The 15,191-nt window shown below is 33.9% G+C and overlaps 1 protein-coding gene and 1 pseudogene across 1 annotated transcript in view; both read right to left on the minus strand.

Moving 5' to 3' along the window:
* PKP4 (plakophilin 4) overlaps positions 1-15,191 on the minus strand; it is a 245,270-nt gene that overhangs the window by 71,635 nt on the left and 158,444 nt on the right. The window contains exon 4 of the mRNA XM_023528486.1: positions 11,526-11,560. Within this exon, the coding sequence (XP_023384254.1) occupies positions 11,526-11,560 (35 nt within the window). The remainder of the gene's footprint in view (positions 1-11,525; positions 11,561-15,191) is intronic.
* LOC111739723 lies at positions 14,718-14,836 on the minus strand (annotated as a pseudogene).

Raw genomic sequence — 15,191 nt, forward strand, 5'->3', positions numbered from 1 at the left:
CATTAAATAGTTGGCATGTTATAATATAGCACAATCAGAACAAAACCGAGAAACATTTTTATGAGTAAAAATGACAAAATGTGGATGCTACTTCTTTAATCTATGTACTGAAGAAAACATTACTTTAAAAAAAAAAATTACAAACATGTTTTCTGGCACACAAGAATTATACACTATGGGGCATTTTCAAACACCAAATTAGCATCTTCTAAGAAAATGCATGTCTAAAAATATAGAACTTGAACAAACTTCAAGGTAGAATAAAATAAACTCTGTGTTTAAGATAGGGAGATTATTGGAAGCATGGTCCTTCTTGCCTATTACATCTCATCCGAATGCGTCAATATTGCAAAAAAAAAAAAAAGGCAATTAATTAGAAAAAGTAGAAGGTTACAACTAAAAATATATTATTGGGTAAAGGACAATAATGCTGTAGGGCTATAAAAATTTGGTATATTATCTAGCCCATTAAGCTCATAGTAAAAGATAAACTACAAAGTGAATTATTTTATCTTTTCTATGATGTGCCTCCCAAATATATATCAAGTATGCATAAAAATATATTCGGTAAAAAGTCTAAGGCCTCTCTCCAATAAATTAAAATTATCAGAATACTTCTTGCTTTGTTAATCTACGTGTCTTACTGTTTATGCTATATAAAATGATGGAGGTTTGTACCGTGGGTAAAATCAAGACCTGGAAGGTGGTCCCCAAAAACTTCTCTTCAGTAATTTCTCTGATGTTTAAGATTCATTTCTACAGCAGATAACTTTATTATTGCAGGGAATGAGATCATTGGGAAACATTGCTTCAGAGTGAAAATGTAAACAGGGTAATGGAAACATAAAGCATAAGAACATCTCTTTGGTCCACAGAAGATACAGATGGACATTGATCATATTTTAAGAATATTACAAATACTTGGAGTTGGCTGACTCGGATATAAACTACTATATACATATGATATCCTTTAAAAGTTGGGTTTTAATAGAAGTAAAGACTTATGAGAATAGGCAGAAAACCATGTTTCCTGAAACTATTCCTAGTCTGGTTTGCTCTTAAGTATATCTAGGTTCTTGGGTTTTACATATGCTTATACTACCTTCTAAAAATTGAGACATCGGCTCTAAAAATTTTATTCATCAAGAAAACGTTGTGTGAAAAATCTTGGAAAAGGAAATTAATGAAGCATCTTCTAGTTCACTTTAAATCTTCCTCTAAACATCAACTAATTTGCCTTGAAATCCACTGGAAAAGCTGGATTCAGTTTCACAGTTTAAACAAACTTTGTGTCTGTAAAAATTGGTATAAAGTGTTTTAGTTTTATACTTTTTTTTGTAGTTTTAGTGTATGATCAGAAAGATCTCCTGGTCATAAATATTTTAAAATTCCTGAACTCTGTTCAGGGATAAAAAATGATAAAAAATAATTTTCAGAAAATAGGAACACATAGTCATATTAAGATGAGTTTTTATTAAATATTTTTAGTCTGGGTACTAATTAAAATACAGGTATACTCTATGTCTGTAAGAGGAAAACTAGAAAACCAGAAAAACAAGTTTAAAAATATAAAGAAGGAAGTAAATGGATCACAGATGTAAAGTATACAACACTGAGTTTAACAGGTAGTTGTTCATGAAAGGTCACGGAACTCTCACTTCCAATAGAGACAGCAGAAAAAAGAATAAGGGATTCACTGTCATGTAAAAAGTCAGTAGTCTATGGAAAATAAGTGCTCAAAAATTGCTCTAAAATATTTTTTCAAAGCACATTTTATTCCTTTTAGGAAAAATATGCTACCAAATATAGAAATGGGGATATTTGATTGTGGGAGATATAAGACAGGTACCTTCTGTTAAAGGAAAAAAAAACAAAAAACAAAAAAAAAACCCTTCCTAAAAAAACCCTGTACATATTCACCATCAAAAGATGAAATGGCTCTTCTGAAACTAGGTTTTTCTATACTTTTCTACTGGATTTTCTTTTTTGGTAAAGATTATTGAGATGAAGCTAAATGCAGACTAATTTTACCGTAAGAATGAAATATGGAGTCATTGTTGGTAGCCTTTCTGATGTTTCCCAAAGCAATAACTGTAAACTGAGGAAGCGTGGCTGTGTGTTGAGAAGGTGGTCATGTAAAAAGAGGAGCTTCTCGATTTGACAGTTTCTACTTTAGATAGTTAACAGAATATTTCTTTACATAACACTGAAAGCATGAGAAAATTTAAATATTTATTTGGCATGTCTGTATTAAACATAAAATGTTAAAGGCTAAAACTGGATATTTGATTTTTACAGAAAGTACTAACTCATTTAAGCTTTTAGGGGATGTGTTGATACATCACACATATATGGCTTAGGAACATTCACATAGATGTTTGCTAAAGCGAGATGCTAATATCCTTATTTCGTGGCTGTCATCCATGCACAACATAGTAATAAATAATAGAGTTCTAAACTACCAGAAAGGCTGATGCCCAGCACATTACAGGTAGTTTTGCTTTAGAAGGATTCATTAAACAAAATCCAAACTATGTTGAAACACAAATTAAATAACATCCACAAGTGGGAAACTCATAGTTGGTCTCATTTTATGTTAGGGCTAAACTTCAGAGTACAGTTTGCCGGCTTTAACGTATGTCCCTCTGATGTACTATTTTGACCCTAATATTCTGAACCTTTTGTTTAAAGAACTTGTACTTAAATTTTTTAAAATTAAAGTTTTCAAATATATATAAAAGTAGAGAGAAAAGTAAAATTAACCACTTCCCAGTTGTAATTATTACATTATGCAACACTTTTGATGCTCTATTTATCTTTTTCTCTTCTGCTACAGAATTTTAAAGCAGATCCCTCACATCAGATCATTTCAACTCTAAATACTTCCATCTGTAGCTCTATAAAACAAGGACTTCATGAAACTACAATTATTCCATAATGCTATAAAATGAGTTCATATTCAAATTTTCCTGATGTCTCAAAAATGTCTTTCTTCAGTTAGCTTGCACTAGTCAGGCTAAAATAAGGTTCAACGACTGTTTGAAAGTGATTGTTACTTAAGTCCCTCAAACCTAAAAAGAAGCTCCCATCCCTCATTTTCATTTTCTTGACTTACAAGGAAACCATAACAATAACTCACAGGATGCTCTACATTGTGAATTTGTTGGATGAGTTCCTCATCTAAACTTAATATTTCTTATATGCAGAAAGTTAGAGCTGAAAGCTTTCAGGCCAAACTTTTGTGGTTAGAATACTTTATGGATGGTGCTGTGTACCTCACATCATGTCATATCATAACTTTCATAGGTGCTAAGATCAAGCAGCCAATTCAAGTGGGCAGCCTGCTCTTTCTCTTTTTAAGTTCATTATCAACCTTTCTCCTCAAGCAATGGCTCTCAAACTTAGTTGCACACCGCAATCACCTTGTGCAGGGGGTTTAGAAATTACGGCTGACTGAGTCCCATGTCCAGAGATTCCAATTGGTTAACCTAAGTTGTCTGAATATTTTTAAAAACTCCCAAGGTGATTGTAATGTGCAGCTAGAAGTGAGAATATAGAGGTTTTTGCATACTTTGACAATCTTTGCTGGATTCAATTATTTCATTAGGGTATGCAAATGTGATTTTTCTAATTTCATCTAATTTTATTGTTCTACGTTTATCAGCAGGAATTCTTTGGGCATATTTTAGAAATCTTTAGTTAGTTAGTAATGGCTAGGGTTATTTGGTTGTCTTGAAATACAATCCGTATAAGACAGGCAAAAGAAACTCTTAATTCTTCTCTTTAACTACCTGCAATTAAATTAATTATTAGTAAGGCAGTGGTATTCAAACTGTAGAGCAGAATGACCTAGGGATCATTAACGACTACCGATGCCTGGTTCAGGTCCCAGACTTTTGTATTTAATTGTGTAGGGGGAGGTGTGAAGATTTATTAGCTCCACAGGTGATTCCAATGTTGTAGGAAGGTTTGGGAACCTCTGAAGTGAGATGTTTGTACCCGAATTACCTTCAATGGTGGAAAAAAAAAGTTTGTGTTTTGCTTATTTTGGGAGTGGTTTTTGCATTTTTGTTGACAGAAAAATGTATCTGATCATTTTGAGCCATATATAAATGAGAAAAAGGCAGAACTGATAGGAAAATGACAATTTCATTAAATTTCAAAATCAGGCTGATTTCCAATTTCCATAAGAACTAATCAAATAATAGAATCACTGCAAGGCTAAAGTCTCCATGTAATGTTCTGATTTAATGAATACTTAACAATTATTTCTTTAAGTAACTTCACTGTTTAATCTGTCCATAAAGCCTAATAACTTATTAAAATTTAAAATATTCATGAAGACTTACACTCCTATACTCTGGTAACATTATAGGGAATAAATAGGTATAGGTAGGAATATATATTTGTAGGGACCCATTCAGACCCTGAGAGAGTTGGCATGAATATTATTTTAAACTAAAAACATTTGAGATTCAACAGATGCAGAAAGAAGCCTTTCTGGAGCTTCCATTATTTCACTACAAGCAGAAACTTGTGGGAGTGAGGCTGCCGTGTTATTCTGGGGAGTTTTATGGCATGAGGGGGGGAAAAAAAAACAAACCAAAAAACAACTCATGGAGAAGACCACCTGCATAAACAAACATTATTACAAACTTTCTTATCTCCAGTTTGTTCCCTAGAAACCCATTTGTTCTTACCCATAGAAGCCTTTTCTCCCCGGTTACATTAGCCTCCAACTTTAGCCATTTAGGGAACTACTTTTGTAAGCGTCCATATGCATATTAATACTTTAGATTTTTTTTTCTTCTACTAATCTGTCTATTGTCTGTTACATGCACAGGCCCCCGGTCACATAACCTAAGAGGGTAGAGAAAAAGTCACCCATCCCAGACTGTTAAGCCTTTTTGGTGAACAATTTGACACTATTTGCCAAATAAAAATGTAATAAATAGAGACACTCAGAAATCCAGAAAAAATTTTTACTACTGTCAAAGTGAAAATCGGGAAAAAACCAAAATGTTCACTAATAAGGAACTGGTTACATGTTTTCTAAACAAAAGACACTCAGCCATTAAAAAGGACGCAGATCATTATATATTGACAATATAAACACAAGCATGGTTTTACTGTGTTGTTAAGGGGAAAAAACTGAGCCATAAAACAATGTTTAATATATCTTCATTGTCTTAAAAACAAAACAAAACAAACCCAAATGTGTATGGATATTTACACCCCTACCCCCACACACTAGTCTGTGTTTTAGTCCAGATTTTCTTCATACATTACTCACGCACCTGCATGTGTGTGTGGGGGGTTGGGCGGGGGGAGGGGAGAAGAGCAAGTTGTATGGGGCAATGGACCTGGAATGGAGAGATGTGGAAATGAAGGCAAATTTCACCTTTTACTTCAAATTCTTCTAGACTTTTTTTTTTTTTTTTAAATAAGCATGCCTTACTTTTGTAATAAAACAGAAAGTTAAGAAAACCTTTATAGTGATCATCAGGAGGTTACAGCATTGCAATTGTGGTAAGGAGACTATCACGACTATGTGGGTAAAAAAGGCCTAAAATATAAGGGAGGAAAAATTTGAACTCTAAGGCTTGTTTTAACAGAAATTTGTATTCCTCCTGGTATTCTGAAGAGAAATGAGAAGTAACAGATGATAAAAATTTTGTCATTTGTACAATTTATAAGCATAATAAATCTTACCATCCAAAACCCTCAATAATAGTCCTTTACACATGATTGATAATTTAAGTCTATTTATAAACATGTCTAACTTCCTATTGTACCTCTTTATAAATTCAGTACATTTCTACTGAGGCATAACATGTTCCCATTTATGTTGGAGTCTTATGATGTGCTAATGTTTTTTGTTGTAAATTACTTGTTGCACATGGAAGAAAAAAGAAAAATAAATTGACTTAGGGCTAGCCTCTCATTTATCAGTTATCTTCAATATTTATGTTTTTTTTTTTTTAAACCCACCCCGGTGGAAGAAATTTGCATCCATACATTTCAGAAACACAATTTAAATAAACAAAAAAATGCAAAACCTATATATAGTACTAGTATATGTTAATTATTAATGTCAGTATATACCACAGAATCATGACTTATGTTAAAATTATGGCACTTCAATACATATTTCACAATAAACAAATATGGCATCGTGAAGTTAGAAATTTTAAACTGACATGATTATTTTACTACAATTTTTCTTTCCCTTTCATATTTATTATCAAACATCAAATATCCTAAATGCATGGAATTTTAAATATTTTCTCTCCTACTCATTATATTGTAAAAGACCCAACCAAGTCTATTAATCCTTTAATGCCTCCCAGGTCAGAAATTTCTCCATTTTTATGCTCCTGTGTCTTCTGCTAACTTGTTGCTTTACTAGAGACTCCCATCTTTTGGTATCTCTGATTTCTTATCCATGAGCAATAATTCCCAATCACTTACTTAAGATACATTAATTCCTACTCCTGCAACTATTTCTTGAAGACATCTTTCAAGTGAAAGTGAGCCTGACTCTCTGGCCCGGTGGGAACAGACAGTGCACTCCAGCTCTGCAGGCTGCTCCTCCTCGGCTACAAGGAGGGGGAGAGAGAGGGAGGATAAATTCTTAGGCCTATGCCGCTCTTCTCCCCTCATTTTACACATAAGTACTAAAGCTGGCAACTGCTTAGACTTGCGATTTTTTTCCTGGAACAGAAAAACCGTGAAGTTGTGATTAGTGGCAAAATTCACTTTACAGGATGTAGCTGGAGGTTTTAAGCAACAACCAATGATGATGTTGACAAAAGGACTCAATTTTTGGCTTCGACAGCTTCTATCTGGTGGGTAGCATATACTGATTATGGTTATTTTTATGAATGAATTGGTGTGCTTTTTCTTAAAGGAGAGGTAATTATTCCAAGGATTTTTTTTTCTTTGAAAGATATTCTGCACAATTTTTTCCACCATGGAAAAGTATAATTATATGTGCACATATCTATTCTCATTTTCCTCAGGACCTATTATTCTGATATATATTTTCTGTGTTTCTGGTGTTTAGCTTTCTATTTTATTATAAGTGTTCTTAAAAGCCACCTCAAACTTTGGTATATCATAAGAGATTTTACAAATATATAAATTGTTAAGATATATGAAGACATGGATATGGAAAAATGTCACAGTAATATAGGAGGAAAAAGAAAGGAACACTAAGACAACATTCCTTCTTCATCTCTTTTTAGCAGAAAATATATAAAACACATAAAAATGTAAGGTTAAAAAAAAATGCAAAACTAAGGAAAAGCCAAAACAGAAAATAAGCTCTCCTCTTCATAAAATACAAAAAGAGGTGTATTTATGTTTTCAGATAGTACACATGTAATACTGATAACCTAGAAAATACAGAATAATGAAGAGAGAGGGCCACTGGACAGCAAGGTAACAATAGAGAATAAAAGCATCATAAAACTTTATTACTTCTAGGGAAGCTTCTCCTTAAGAGTCCTTCCCAATCAGCCTGGGAAAATAAAAATGTTTAGTAAAATGGGCAGTTCTTCCCTAAGCTTTGGGAAGTTATCTCTTTGAGTATCCAAACTCAAAAAGAGTTGGCTTTTTACTTTCAAACAGCTTACTATCCCTTCTATAGGTTAAACACCAACCAACCAACCAACCAACCAACCAACCAACCAACCAGAAAAAAGCAAGCTGATTCACCTGAACTGAGTCAGAAAGAAATGAAAATCTTTTCTGCCTAGGGCATCCTGAGCCCTTTCTGAGAAAATGACTCTGCAAGAAGCTAGCTATTTATAAACAAAATTCAACAGCGGGTCTCAGTTTCTGGCCATTTTAACAGAATGTAACATCCTGAAAACACCTGAGTAGGAAGGGCCTCTCCCAGATAGTGATTAAATCACCACTCTAACAATTCATCTTACCGCTGAAAAGCTTTTAAAGTGCTAAGATTTTCAAGTCAAATTTGTAATAAAAAAGGTAGAGAAATTGTTTGCAAGTAAATGTGCAAAACATCAAAGAAATATGAACAATAACAGGCCTTCAATCCTAAGACCTTTTGTGTAATCCTCTCTTATTTAGGAAACCAAGAAAATTGAATAAAGACTTTTTCTTTTGTCAAGACCTAGCCAAAGACCTTTTAAATACTTTTTAAAAATATTTAAACCACCCTGCCTCATTCTGAGTAGGACTGCCAAAATCTAAAAAGGAGATGATTTTCATATTACATTCAGTATCTCTGCGTGCAAAGTGGTAATGAGAAGACAACAGTTAAACTTTACAATAAAAGTAGCAGCAAAACTGTCATTTTATCCCATTATTTACTTACTATCAAACTTCTAAAGGGCATCTATAACTACTTAGAAAAAGAAACATGAAGCAAATCAGATTTTACTCTTTTATTCATACCATCAAATTTCAATTTTCTACCCTTATCATTATAGCTTATTGCCATGGTTACAAATTAACTATCATATGTACGGCTGAAAAGTAGGCAAATCTATAAAAACATACAAATAACAATAACAAGTAAGAACAATAACAAGAAACCAGTGATAGTTGAAAAAACGTAAATGTAATAAATATCAGTTGTGATTGCTGTGTTTGAAGGTTAATACACTTCCCCTCCCCACAAAAGAATAAAGGATAAGTAAATTTAACACTTCCCAGGTGTGAATACAAGTTTGGGCAAGAGTATACTGACAAAAGTAAGGGATGAAGCACAGTTATTAGGTGAACTACATGGCTGTGGTGAGGACAGATGAATTACTAGAGTTGTATTTCCCTAATACTTCTCTAAAGTATTTGGGAAGCTATTTTTCAAATGTATATATAGAATATTACTACATTATGTATCTATATTTAATGCATTAGTAAATCATAAAGATGGTGGTCAAATGACTGGAGCTGGGTAAATAAATGTATTGGAAGGGAAGGGAGGCAGAGAGGATGCCAAGTGCCCAGATATTTCATTCCCTATCATGTATCTTCATAATCTAAGGTCATTCTCTCTATATGTAAATCAACACAATTATACACTGTGCCTCCCTGGCTTTTGGTAGTTAAAAATCTACAGCTGTTCACTCCAGCTCAGGTCAGCTAGGACAGATGGTGTGGGTTAGGAGAACTACAAAGAGAAGCCAGGATGTTTCTCCAGCTCTACTTTAGGCAGCATTTCTGGCATGGCTGTATCTCTTCCTTTGTGGTTCCAGATAATGCTGGAAAACTCCCCCTGCCCCACCTCCCACCACTGCTCCAGTTCGGTGACAAAACCACCTAGCCTTTTATCCCAGAAATCCTAGAAATGGCAGCAGCTGCATGGTCTGATTAATCTCTTGGTTGCTTCATCATGCTGTTTGATTTCTCCAAATCTTCCAAACCACACTTTCTTAACTATAACTTCCCTGCCTCAAATCCCTCACATTGAACTACTTGGCATGGCTTCAGTTTTCCCGACAGAACCCCGAGTGATACAGCTATCATTCTTAAGCTACAAAGAAGTCTCACCTATCAAAAACTAACCCTCCAATAGAAAGGTGCAATATAGAAGATATTTTAATATTTTCATAAATAGTTAGAAATATAAATGATGATACTAATGAGGCTATATGAGACGATCAACCTCATATGCCTTAAGGGAGGAGGGAGAATTAATATAATCTTTTCAGGAAAGCAACTTGATTATGCATATCAAGAGCCTTAAAAATGTTCACATACTTTAATTTTCTTCTGAAAAATCTAATTTGAGGTAAATCAAAGGTGCAGATATAATTTTATATACAGGGATGTTTACCAAAATGTTATGGAATTAAAAATTAGAAACTAAATATCTAAAAATATGGATAAATATAATATATAGTTGTAGTTTTCCTTTATAGCATCCCCCGCTCTCCCAATTTCAAGTGTACAGAGTTATAGATCTTCACTAGACCTGAAGCATTTAAGAGGGCAAGGATACTTGTTTTAAACATTGACAACTATGTGTTAGACAACTGCTAAAGGTTCTCAAGAAATGTTTGGGAATAAATTAATGACATAAAGGTGAATTTACAGAAGAATATTATATTAAATAAATTTTTGCCATAGTCAAGTACCAAATGGACTATTGTGTGCTTAGTATTTTTCTTGAGCTTTTATAATCACTTTTTAACAGTTCACAGCTCTGCTATTTCTCCTGAGGAATGTTTAAGACAAATGACTTTCTGTTCAAAGAATTTCAGTGGCTCACCAAGGCCTGCAGGAGAGTTCAGATTCCCTGATTTTTTGCAGATACCTATAATTTGACCCAATGTGGCTATCTAGCCTTCGCACATCTTACCATCTCCCAAAACAGTTTTAAATATTCCCATGTGACATTTCTGTCTCTTCTGCTGCCCAATGACAACGCTCTCTCCATAACCACTGGTCAAGCCCTAGGCTCCAAGTCCATCTTCTCAGCAAAGCTATCTCAGAAGCAGGTTGTATATTTATAATGATGTTTCCCACATAATACTTATTTGGCAGTTAATCAAATATTATTCCATGGCATGTCTTCCCTGTAAGAAGTGCTGTTTGTAAGTCTCATTGTTAAGTCGCTTTTTATATATCTGTTGTTTAAGTAAACACTACAGTTCTTAGGAATAGCTTCTTTAGAAAAGAGCAGAATGCCTGGTAGGTGCTATAAAATGACACAGACGCCTGATACCAGGTTCAGGTAAACTCAGATACTAGGCATTTGGTGATCTGAGTTTTACTATATTTAAGTCTTGTTTAAAAATTGCCAAAGTATTTGGTTATCAAGGCCTATCCTAGCATTTATACATTGTTGGCATCGTCCTTTATGTTATAAGCTCTATGGGAAGTAGGGGGACGTGTGTGTTGTGCCCATCACTGTCTGACCAGCAATGTGTACATGCTGGGTCCATGATGTGGCTGCTCAATAAACATTTAATGAATGAAGCCTGAGTATGAAGACATCAAATATTTGTGAAAGTGAAAAATTCTCTCCTTAATGCAATCCATCCTTTATATGAGGTGAATTTAGGGTAAAAAGATAAAGAAGCTTCCAGACTATATTAGAAGCTACTAGATATTCTATATCTGGATACATAGAACATTTCAGGTAACTCTTCTGTGTATGAGAAAGAATGTGAAAGAAAACACCTTGATTTATATAAATGGTTAGCCACCTTTCCCAGATTATACAATAACCATTGTGAGGGCATCCCCTGTATTTCCTAATGATAGAAAAGAAAATGTTCAGGTATTGAGTTGGTATTAAAAATGTTGATGTCTAATGCTTTAACTTTCTTTACAATTGACATATATAAACCTATTCAACTATTACAAAAATTAAGAATATTAAGAACTACTACTTCAAAGCAAAATAGCTCAATATTGTTACCGTTAAAGGCTCTGCTTGGCTTATTTCACCAAGAGGTAGTAAATTCAGAAAGCAGGCTATAAAACTATGATTTTTTTGTGTGTGTGTGCAAAACATAAAGATTTTTTTTATATGATAAAACTCATACCTGTTGATCTCCAAGGAAATGACTTTTCAGTTGAGCTAGAGAAAAGGAAAAAAAAGAGGAACATTTACTTCCTTTGTCATAAAATTTAACATGGACCTGTTTTGCTATAAACGTTTTCATTATTTAATTATACAAAGTATAAAAACCTCAAACAAAATTTAAAATTAGTCTTGTGAGTCAATTATTTAGCCTCTGCATTAATTTGAGACAAAACTCTATTTGTACAATGAACACGTATGATATTCATTGTACTTATATGATGTACTATGCTGCTTTTCCTGGTAGTATGCAAATCACATATACATTAAAACAACATACACATTAAAAAAGAACCAAAAAGTCTGTTAAGAACTTCATTCATTTTACTTATCTTCGAAAGAACCCCTAGATAATATGGTATACACAAAAGTTAATGGGGTCAGTTTGAATTGAATGTTACCTTATAAATTTAAATCATATCATAAAACTTTATATCCACAATATAAGGTTTTGCAAGCCAGGAGAAAACTTTAGCCATATATTCTTCTTGGTTTATAGAGTATCAATTTAAAAACATATCTGTGTACATAAAAACACATCTGTGCCTCCTCGAACACCCCCCCAGCCCCCCAAAAAAATCAGTACAAAAAAGCATAGTGCAAAGGGGATGGCGTGATAGGAAGGTAGGAACAAGAGGCTGGATTATTAAGCATATACAAATGCTTGATTAAGTACTCCGCATGTATTATCTCCTTTATATTATTCAAAACAACTTTATGAATAGGCACATTCTCTTTATTTTACAGATAAAGAAACTGGCCAAAGTCTTACGTTAGTAACTAGAAGAGCTGGGATTCAAACCCAGGATGGTGTGATTCCAGAATCTGGGCTTCCCATCACAGTACTATATGGTAAAACAGCTTGCGATCCCATTTTTGCATTAAACACATACACACATACAATATGTCTAGAAAGAAGTCTAGAAAAATAAAAACCAAGTGCTAAGCAGTTATTTCTATGGGATACAGTTAAAAATATTTTTTTCTTTTTAAACATCTGTACTTTTTTTTGGAAATCTGAACACATATTGAAGTATTTTTGGAGCGTTTATTAAATTTAAGGAAAAATTATGTGACTTTAGGTTTAAGGAAACACTGTAAAATAAAAGACTTGGAACAGAAGACGAGAATGATCCTTTTAGTGTTATAGTTCTAAGATTTTAGGTTCTTGTTAATTCCTTGATATTTCCCCAAGTCATTAAGTGGTTAATGAACCTCTTGCTGGTTAAATCTCTAGATTTAGTAAGAACTCCCTGAACCTCAATTTTGTGTGTGATTTGCCTTTTCTTCATCAGCGGCACAGCAGTTCACATTCCAGGGCCTTGAATTAGCTGCATGCTCCCAAAGAATGCGGTCAATCATTTAATAGTAATCTTAAGTATTTCAGTGATGCTCCTTTATCTGATGTACTCCTAACTGATTTCAAAAGGGACTAAAGGGATGGAAAAAATGAAAATTTGGTCAAATATCAGTAAAAGCACATTTGTCTTGCTCCTGAGGGTAGCATTCTTATTTTAGAGTCATTCTTATGACTCTAAAAGTGGTTCCTTACACTGAATTTCAACTTCTCTTGAATCTTCTTCTGTTATTTAACTGTCATCGAAATCGGTTTTTGAAACGTTGAGGTTAATATCATTTATCCAACTGTGTTCCTATCAAAATGTTAATATTTTCTGTTAATACTAAAATAAATGATAAATCAAACTGCCATCTAAAAATGCTTAATACATCAAGTTTCTTGGGAATATCATGAAAGTCTTCTATCTTTTGAGTTTGAAATTTACATAAACTTTAATGAAATACCTTTACGAGACTTTTTATTCTTGAAATTATAGATCACAGAATATAATTCATGTTAATTGCTCAGACTGAGTGAGGGTCATGTCTCTTTCGCTCATCTCTTTATGATATATAGCAGATGCTTAATATATATAGTTCCTGCAATACAAATTGTGAAAAAGTAATACTGAATTCTTTATTGTTCTGAGAGATTGAGTATATATAAATGATCAGTATTACCTTGCTCAAGCAAGTCAGCTTATTCTCCTTCACTCTAGGTAGGAATTCCAGTAGCCTCATGTGTACCAATCAGGCAAACAGCATTTTGCTGAAAAGACCTATTTGGTCATCGAAATATAATAAGGCATTCCTAGGTGAAGGCAATGGAAAGCCTAAGTTTATACTACTTTTCTGTACTCCATTTTAGGTAAAAGATACAAATCAAAGGAAAGTAAGCTAATATGAGGATTAAAAATAAGCAAAAAGTTCCATGGTATATTCTGATGACCATATATTCAGTCCAATTATATTCACACTAATCCTACAATTTTGTTATTAACTGGTCATTATGTTTTTTAGAAATCTATTTTCTTTTGAATCACTCACTTTAAATGATTCTCGATTGTTCACTACTCTAGAATTCAGGGATTGGATAACAAACACATGCAATTTTGAAGTGCTAAGTCACTGAATGTTAGTAACCTGCTTTGATTAGAACAATTAGAGGCAGCTCCATGTTAGAAACATAGGCTTATTCCCTCCCTCTTCCCTCTTTCTCTCTAACCATCTATTCCTAGAAACACTTCCTCAACTTTTATTGAATGCCTACAATGTGTCTACAGGCACTGTGCCCACAAATGACTCTATCTCATTTCCTTCACTTCTCATCTGAAGATGCCAACTAGCTCGTGTTCTAGGAGCTTCCACTGGAATGTGAAACACATTTTAAAATATAGGAACTGAATCATCCATTATAACGTTGTTTCAGTGGGAAGATGCATTCACATTTTCTAATGACTTAATTATCAACAGCCTTCTAGAATTAAATCCATTCATAGGTTCAGGACTGTCTGGTGTCGCTGAACAATTAAAAGCTAGTTCATTAGCAAATTAATAAATCAAGGCAATTTATTCTAATGTGAACAGTATTAGTTTTGTTTTAAGGAAGATACTATGACTTTACAACACTGCATGCAAATATGTAATAAAGCACTGTAAAATTCTACACATTTATGAAATTAAATGCTTTTTTGCATTCAGACATAAATTGGAGGCAAAAATATCCTTTATTTTATTTTATTTTTTAGGCGAGGCAACCCTTGGTTGACTTAACAGATTGCAAGGATCCTGTCAGCTTACAATCCCTTATTTTTTATGCCTACAGCACCTGGTCTTCCTAAGTGGTCTCCCATCCAAGTACTAACCAGGCTCAACCCTGGTTAGCTTCCGTGATGAGACAGAATCGAGCTTGTTCAGGGTAGCGTGGCCGTAGACAAAAATATTCTTCTTGGATATTTAGGGCTGTGCAATGACTTTGAAACCCTCTTTATTTTGGTATATCCTGTGAGTCAGATGGCTTGCTCATAGTCCTCTGCAGCCAGAGGGCAGGCCAGCGACCCTGGGGTTCTCAAGCAGCCACAAGAGGGGGTGGCAATGGTATGGTGGGGAACATCTGCAATGGACCCTGCAGTGGCAGTGATTATTAATCACTGGGTTCCTGGATACCCCTACTCAGAATCTGGGTCTCTGGCCTTCTTAGAGATTGAGACCCAAAAGCTGTTAATAAGTTCCTTTTCTGCTTTTGCACACCAGAGAGGATGCTATTTGCAACTAAAAGTCCTGACTGCTA

The sequence above is a fragment of the Pteropus vampyrus genome, unplaced genomic scaffold (genome assembly GCF_000151845.1).
Source record: "Pteropus vampyrus isolate Shadow unplaced genomic scaffold, Pvam_2.0 Scaffold2, whole genome shotgun sequence".
NCBI classification, from domain to species: Eukaryota; Metazoa; Chordata; class Mammalia; order Chiroptera; family Pteropodidae; genus Pteropus; species Pteropus vampyrus.